Source organism: Salmo salar, chromosome 10, assembly GCF_965601325.2.
Source record: "Salmo salar chromosome 10, fSalSal1, whole genome shotgun sequence".
Taxonomy (NCBI): Eukaryota; Metazoa; Chordata; class Actinopteri; order Salmoniformes; family Salmonidae; genus Salmo; species Salmo salar.
The window spans coordinates 23,357,257-23,366,040 of record NC_138300.1 but is presented as its reverse complement, the minus strand read 5'-3'; the positions used below and the strand labels follow the sequence as shown (position 1 = coordinate 23,366,040).

The 8,784-nt window shown below is 39.4% G+C and overlaps 2 protein-coding genes across 2 annotated transcripts in view; one reads left to right on the top strand and one right to left on the bottom strand.

The window, feature by feature from the left end:
- The first annotated feature begins 487 nt into the window (after window positions 1–487).
- On the top strand, window positions 488–2,224 carry LOC106613791 (cyclin-dependent kinases regulatory subunit 1). Its single transcript, XM_014216407.3, has 3 exons — window positions 488–712; window positions 1,160–1,287; window positions 1,633–2,224. The coding sequence occupies exons 1-3, from the start codon at window positions 654–656 to the stop codon at window positions 1,674–1,676; spliced, it is 231 nt and encodes a 76-aa protein (XP_014071882.2). The 5' UTR covers window positions 488–653; the 3' UTR covers window positions 1,677–2,224.
- A 4,803-nt stretch (window positions 2,225–7,027) lies between these two features.
- The window catches only part of LOC106613471 (C3 and PZP-like alpha-2-macroglobulin domain-containing protein 8), a 44,214-nt gene continuing 42,457 nt past the window's right edge, over window positions 7,028–8,784 (bottom strand). Inside the window, exon 43 of the mRNA XM_045687515.2 lies at window positions 7,028–7,930. Within this exon, the coding sequence (XP_045543471.1) occupies window position 7,930 (1 nt within the window). The 3' untranslated portion in view covers window positions 7,028–7,929. The remainder of the gene's footprint in view (window positions 7,931–8,784) is intronic.

The window sequence follows — 8,784 nt, the reverse complement described above, 5'->3', positions numbered from 1 at the left end:
TTTCAAATAGATGATAAAGCACAGAAGTAAAATTACAGTATTTGTTTATACAGTACTCTAACCCTCAAAGGTCACAGGAACAAATGTTGTTCCTGTGACATTTAAGTGTTATTTAGCAACTCAAAATAAACACTGATGGATAGCTACATTACGTACACCACAAAAATAATTGCTTATGACTTTATGAAAGAGTGTGACTGATGTTATCAGTGGAAAAACTAGGATTCCTTAAGCAACATTTCTGATTGAATATTCATGATTGTAGTACTAAAGAAGCACGCTAAATGGACATTGACTCTATTTCTATAACTAGTTGGCTAGTGTGTCATTCTTTCGATTAACAAAACAAAGGAAAAAAACATTATTTCACAGGAAACATTTTTACAAACAACTCTTACAAACAAATCTAACGTTATAACTGTCAACTTCAGAAGACGGGGACGGGGCGGGGCGCCTCGCGTGTCGTTTTTGATCCGCGCGCGCCTTCACCAATCCGGGCCAAGAGAGGGACGGTTTGAGTTCAAAATTTGCCGATAGAGTTTAGATGACAACTTGCGCCCATTCCAAGCTAGTTAGCTAAGCTTATTGACATCTTTCTGAAAATACGAAAACGAATCCAGAAGATTGTGTAATATATTTATGTTTGATTAAACATGTCGAAGAAAGAAATTTACTACTCTGACAAGTACACAGATGAAGCATTCGAGTACAGGTAGGTTGACGTTGTAGCTAGCATAGCGGCTAACATGCATGTTTCCTTGATATGCTAGCGCAGGCAAGTGTAACGTTAGACAACCCCCAGGTTGATTAGCTAACTAGCCAACGTTGGATTTGCCAACTTGCTAGCTAGCTTTAGCCGAGAAACAGCTATAATACTTTATTTGGCTAAAATAATAACGATACTTAGCTACTGCTATTAAAATTATATTTGTTTGCTTTTAGCTGAAGGCTGTATTCATGTGTTTATTTTGCAGTGAGTAACGTTAACTATCAGGTGACTTGGTTAACGTTAACTAATAATATCAGCTGGTGTTGCCACATGCCCCAAGTTATTTGGGATACTGCACTGGTACTAAAGTTACATATAAATCACAGAGGCCTTTCTATTTAGCTAGTAACTAAATTAATTGGTTGAACTCAATGTCCCTTTCCTACACAGGCATGTTATGCTACCGAAACAGTTATCCAAGCTGGTGCCCACCTCTCATTTGATGACAGAAGATGAATGGAGGGGTCTGGGGGTGCAGCAGAGCCAGGGCTGGATCCACTACATGATCCACAAGCCAGGTGAGCTATTGACTGATGTTTCATAGAGCAACATCTCAGCATTACTAATGTTATTTGTTTACTTATGTCACAAGTCTTCTCATGACTGTTTATGAACCGATTAATCAGGAATTATTGCTTTTCTGACATCCTCTTTAATACAATTGAAGTACTAGCCATATTGTATTGCCTATTACATGACTCTGACACAAACCATTGACCTCTTTTCCTCCAATCTTATGTTGTCATGATCACATCCCTACAGGTGTAAAGCCATTGTTCTGTCATCTGCATGTTTGAAAATAACATAGCTATCTCTGGTAGCTTGAAGTGAGTACTGAATAACTTTACTTGTTTTACTTCTAGAGCCGCATATATTGCTTTTCCGAAGACCTCTTCCAAAGGATTGAATGGAAATCATTTTCCACGTCACGGAAAACCGCCTCAGTTGAATTGTATGGTCTTTGTTGACTAAACATGATGTACATCGCTCCATGTGTTTTGGTGTATAGAATAGACCATTTATTTTCAGTTTTTTTAAACTCCTCAAAATATTGGAGGTATGATAGAGGTAGCCCAAGGAGAGTGGAAGGCAGAATGCTCGGCCCTGACTAAGAGATGGTGAGCAGTTCTGCTTTGATAAGTGGCAACAATATGACGATGGAATTTCTCTCATGAGACTTTACCGAGCTTGAATAACATTTGCTCCACTTTTATTGATGTTTACTTGTCAATATATGTTGTATTAATGAGCATAGTGGTCAAATGTAGTTGTTTTTTTTCTTGAATGTGGAATATTTTATTCAAAAAAGAAATGTTTTTATTTGTTTTTCTGTGTGTGTGATATATATATATATTCTTATTAGACAGTATACATTTTGACTGACTAGAGTCACATTTCTGTTCATTCTAAATAGCACTGTTGCTGGATAGTACGTAAATACAATATATTTCTTTACTTTCTGTGTGGAATGTGTATATGTTCTTTTTCTGTATCTAAACGTCCTTCATTTCATATTTTATAATAAGCCAGCACGGCAGTAGAAATGGTTCTCATTTGTCACCTCATCGAGTTGTTTGTTTTGCAGATAAATCCAACCTTGGTTAGGCCTAGTCCCATATGACGGAGGAACATGGTTGTGTAGTCAGCTACATTGACCACCAGTGGGGTGACAAACTCTGTGTCTGATGCCCAGAGAGAATGCTGGGGCCCGGGGCTTGTGGACAATCACCTTCTCAGGGTTACGAGTTCCAGGGCCAGGCTTTAGAGTGGCATCGTTGGGGAAGCCATGGTGACCTAGCATGGAGAAAGCTGGTTGCCTGGGCATGTAGACACTTGGATCTGTACTGTTGTATCTACCAGGGCCTGGGGTCTTGGACATGCCCTCTGAGGACCCCCTGGCTAGCTTGGTGGGGGCCCATGTGAGCAGGAAGACAGTGCTTGTTAGGCGCTGAGTCACTGCTACAGTAGCGAGTGTGGAAGCACATGTTATAGGATGGGGGTCTGCACTGGATGTTGCATGGAGGAGCATTCTCAGGGCTATATGCTCCTAGTCCAGGAGTCTGGAAAAGCCCTGCTGGTGGAAATGGCTGCAGTTAGCTTTGGCTTTCTAAAAACAAGCAACATTTTTAAGTGGAATGCAATAGGTTAGTTTAGAGTATGCATATTTGTGAAGTACGTTCATGAAGTTTAGATCTAACAGCAGAAGGCAAGGCTTGAGCTGTCACATCCAGCTGTATCTTGTTGCCCTACTTTTGTAAGTGGCCTATAAACTGCCACACTCAACAAGGTCTTTATGTAGTTAACATCTCTATCAGGAAAATCTACATTTTCACATATCCAATAAATAGCGCCCTGAGACTGCAGTCCTCTTGTAGGATGCTTTTGGTCTTTGTCAAATAAAAACATGGTTATACTTGATTTATTACAATGTTATAGGCACATTAAAACATGAAATCAGCTTTGAATTAAAAGTGTATTTACCTGAAGTTGGTGGGAACTTACTTGATTGTCCTCTCACTTTGCCCAGCGTGGAGTATGCAGTGTTGCCGTCCCTGCTGAAATGGGTGGTTTTTGCATCAATGTAATACTGAGGCTGTCGTCAACACCTTACACTACACAAACATACAAGAGAAACAATCAAATAACTAGCTGACATACAATACTGTAGTAAGTTTGCCAGTACCCCAAGGACAGTGTCACATTTGGCTGATAAGTGGTATACTGTAGGCTGGTTCACAGTTTGAAAAGTGTTTGGGGTGTCTCCCCTTAGTGGATTTACATTGGTATTACATTCAATATTCCCTTTCATGAGCAACTACTTGTTGGGGTAGTTTTCCATAGACCATTTTGGACTCTTGAATAGAGTAGCATGCCATGTTTAAAGCTTGGGATCTCTTTTGTGACCTCTGTAGTACTCACAATTGTTGCTTATTCTGCCGTGGAAGGAGTAAGCAGGGCTGGTTGGCTTGGTGAAGTCATGGCTGATGAAAGCAATGGTCAGTGGCAGAGCATAATGCCCAGGTCCTGGCCCTGTGGGATTGATATTTTACACAATAGATTGAGGACCTGTGTCTGCGCACACACACCAGTTTAACTATGAACAAAAAAGATTGTCTATTTCACACGTTACATGATATCTGGTGTAGGGATGAATACGCTGCAAAGGTTAAAGCGAAGACGGGCCTGAGGATATAAACCACATATTTGCATCTGGCTGGTGCAAATTAGGCATGCTACAGTAGGTCATCAAAACAGCTGACTTTCACAGCCAGAGACATAGTGCTGCAGGGAGTACACTAAGAGTTGTTCCACCATTTCTGTGCCTTTTGGGAAGTGTAACTTGGTAAAAAAATATATATTTCAGCAACTTTTAACATTCTGTCATAAAGAGCACGTTCAACTTTATAAAAAAACAAGTTTTCCCATCTAGAGGTTATTAAATAAAAACCTAATGACTATAGTAAGTGCCAAATAAAGTAAAAGGGTTGATAATTTCATACTTAAATCAGTCATAATTCTCCTTGTGACGGGGAATGGAAGCTTGGTGTGGCAATTAAATGCAAGCTTCACATTTTTTTAAATTGTTAAAATATTTCTAGCCTGTGGGTTGATGTTATGCTCGACCCACTTTGTTTTCCACTAGAAAATGGCCAAAACCAGCTCACTTGCTTTTACACTATGATTTGACTATTAGATGTTAAATGTTTCACCATATTAAAACAGTTACGTTCACATAACAGGGTTGACCTTAAAATGAGGGACAGACATATGTGAATCACTAATCACATGAAATAAATAATCTTTTGAAATGACTTTCTCAAAGCAGTAATATAACTAGGGCTTTAAAATGATGGTGAACATTTTGAGAAATCTTGGGATTAAGTTGGTTAAAATCTTCCTAGAAGTCACAGAGGGATGTCAAATTGCTGAAGTCTTTATTCATACACAAAATCATTAATTGAATTCTTTATGTGGTCTATATTAAAGGAAACTTCATTCAATATAACTTTTAAAAGTAAAATATTGAAGACACATTTTGTGGAACGAACCAAGATACAACCTGGAGAATGACATTAAGTCAGCATACAAATGTTCATATGCCTGTGCACACTGCACAAGCAGAGCTACTGGGAACTGAGAACATTAACACTGAATAAAGGGAGTTCTGGCTAGTCCAAGCTCTGAGAAATGGTCAACTCCTCTAGTCAATGTTCCCTCTCTGGCATGATGAAGTACATTCAATTACTAACTAGCTAAACATGTAACATTTACATGTTATATTAACTCATCTCAGAATACATGAGTGATCTGTATTGAATAAGTACAGTACCGTTTCTTCCATTTAGGAAGCTCATCTTTCTCTGCCGGCAATGATGGGGCTCTTTTTCACCTCCCCACAATGGTCAAAGAGATTTACGGTCTTACACGAAGTCCTACAAAAAAATCCTCCAAATCATTACATAGACTGCTCTATTCAATCAATAATAAGATGGCATTTGACAATACAGTATGCACAAAAACACAGATATAGGGAGCATACTACTGTAGATGTAGACAGAAACAGGCTCTAGAGATGCTTCATAGCCAGCAGGTCTTCCTCTCTCCTTAGTCAGGTGATCTTCTGTGTCAGATGGATGTCAGCTCTCCACTCAGCAGCATCATCTCCCAAGTCCTGAGTTAAATACAGTATGGAGCTCGCCTATTCAGAAATGCATACCTTAAAACAGTCTGTGCAGTTCATCAATCCAAAATAAGATCCATTACCATCAAATAGGGCTGGGCGATATGGCCAAAATATATCACAATATTTTTCTCATTTTTTACAGTATAGCGGTATTTTATGTTTCTAAATCAGAAAAGTTCTTAATATGTTTTATGAGTAGTGAATGGCAACAAACCCGAGAATGGCAACAAATTCATTCTAAGTGTTTTTTTATGGGCTTTCTCCATTCTGATTATACTTAACCAAACTAGGACAAAACTGACAGGGAAGTAGTCCAATTTGTAGAACGTTTTATTTATTTAGCACTGTATTAAATTACCTTTATAGACAGTATAGTAAAATCTATACCGGTATACCTTAAAAGACGATATATCGCCCAGCCCTACATCAAAGGCCCATAAAGACCATAAAAAATAGAGCATCTTGTTTAGAAGGGCCTTTAAAATGAACAAATGTTTGATCTCACTCCAATGCTGAGTTTCCAACTAGTCCATCATCTCAGCCAGTTAAATGGCAGCCCAGCTCTGCTGGTGCAAAGAAATAATGTCATCACTCGAATTCACTGTCATGTAACACTATCTCCACAGAGCAACATGAAACCAAGATTCCCCCCTCCTTACTCTTTCACTCTCGCTGTTCATCGCAGCATGGAGGCAGAATATTACACTTCAACCATGCATGCAGTTGCCAGGGAGATGTTCCTTGATATTCAGTCTCAGAAACCAGGGCTCCAGCATCGCTTGGTCAGCGAAGTAAGTTTCCCTACTGTACCTTCCCCATTCATACAGCAGACCTCCCACTTGTAATGTAGATATACCATTCACATTTTATATCACAACAGAATCCCTTCGAGACCTGCAAAGCAGTGGATTGAACAAATATTATCCTTCTTGATATAGCACAGTATATGATACACTGAAAGTGAGAAAGACAATGCATATTATAACATATGTAATGTGTAATCTGAGTTTTCCACCACCATTCCTGTAGTTTGATCATACAGTGGGTTCATGACCCATTCAATAACCTCTACATTGAAAAGGCATACCCATGTGCCGTTTTGACCAGGTATTCATTTTAAACAGCAGCAGAAGCACACGCTATAGTTGCCAGAAGCTATATTATAACTGAGAACATTGACAAGTGCCTTAACCAACATTAACAGGCTCCAACTCTCTCCTGGCTGCTGTTTAGGTAACCTGAGTGTGTTGTTAACAGGGGCAAACACACGGGTTGGTCCAGCTGCACACAGCCATTCCAGGGGTCACAGAGTCACAGCCTTCAAAGCAGAGGGTATTCTGAAAGGCCGCAGCGCTTCATAATAACACAGCTAACTGCTGATAGGATGACAGGAAATTCTCCTCAGGCTAAACTACCGTATCAAAGGAAATGGACCAACACAACTCCTTAACCACCAGGTCTGCTCCTCGTTTCCTATGTAACATATAGGCCTATACATATAGGGAATAGAGTTACTGCTACCTGAGGAGAGACTTACAGTAGCATGTAAAGTTAACTGCAAACAGAGACATGGATTGTATACAAAGTTTATTCTCTTGTTTTTCAAAAGCAGCTGTATTGAAAATGGATGTGGGGTTACATTGGTTTAAATGTGGTAAATGTACCGTAGTTCCAAACCTTTATTCTTGTTTTAGGATATCAAGAATCAAAATAGCTTATGTACTGTACAATCAAATCCCTGTCTGTTCAACAGTAAGGTGACAGCTATACCCAAATAGGACTTGTTATGTGGAGATATTGGTAGCTTGGTAAAAATGTTTAGAAGAATTGAGCTGATCTTAATCCTCCAGTTTAAGGCTGCAGAAATTCAGTCTCTAGTAGGTTAACACACCAAATATGTACATAAAGATATCCACTGTACACCTCAGTGTTCGACCTAAGGCTTCCTCAGAATAAGAAAAATAGGTCCATGACATCTTGACATATTTTTTATGAATTAAATGAAGACATTGGTGTAGGTGACAGGACAAAAAGGCAATAGGGGGAGGCATTGGAACAAATAAACCAAAAAAAGCACTAGCTACAAATAAATACCACAGATAGAAAAAAACAACAAAACATTTGTTTTAACTCAGGTGTAATTACACCTCCATCTAGAGGTTACAGAAAAACAATGTAAAGGCACTACAGTGAATATCAAAGACGCTATGGTGTCTACTGTTGAATAGGAGACTGGAGATCGAAAAGAGAGAAATACAGAGGGCTGGAGGGGGACTAGCTTAGTAACACACACACACGCACACACACGCGTAGTCCTTAAGTCATTCATATGCGCGCACGCACACACACACACCCCACCATCTCTTCCTTTCAGGATGGGCAGTCCCCACTTTTCCTTCTCTCTCCACCCGCTCTAACATATTAACAAACAATGTACAATTTGGAGATCTGGCTGGTGATGCAGTCAAGGGAAGTTTCTGTGGAGGAGAGGAGAACAGTACACTGAATAAGATCTCTGATGATGTTCATTGCAATTTTATAGTAAGGTATAGATATGCTATCTTTGATGTAGAGCAGTGGAGGCTCCTGAGAGGAGGAAAGGGAGGACCATCCTCCTAAGTGAATTTCATAAATATAGTAAAACATTTAAAAAGTTATCCTTTTTAGATCAAATTATACTAAATATATTCACGTCACCAAATAATTTATTAAAATACAATGAAGGTCTACAGTAGCCTCAACAGCACTCTGTAGGGTACCATCTTCATGTCGACGGAGGACAGCTAGCTTCCGTTCTCCTCTGGGTAAATTGACTTCAAAACAAAATCTAGGAGGCTCATGGTTCTCACCCCCTTCCATAGACTTACACTAATTATGACAACTTCCGGAGGACGTCCTCCAACCTATCAGAGCTCTTGCAGCATGAACTGACATGTTGTCCACCCAATCAAAGTATCAAAGATTGAGTCTAGTACTGAATGCATAAGCTACAGCTAGCTAGCACTTCAGTGCCTAAAATGTGGTGAGTAGTTGACTCAAAAAGAGAAAAAGACAATACTTTAACAGTTTTGAACAAATTAATTTCTTCCAAATGAAGGAGAAGCAAGACAGAGGATTAATTAAAAAAATCACTTTCAGTTTAACTTACTTAGCTAGCAAATGCAGCCTACGCAAACAGCCTGCTCAAACAGAGGTATGCCATGTTAGCTAGCTGGCTATGACTATCCAATACAACACTGGAACTCTTCCAAGTCAAGGTAAGCTTTTGGTTTCACTAATTTATTGCCTCCGGGGCCCGCCGGTGTAAGTGCTCAACTGCTTACTGACTGTA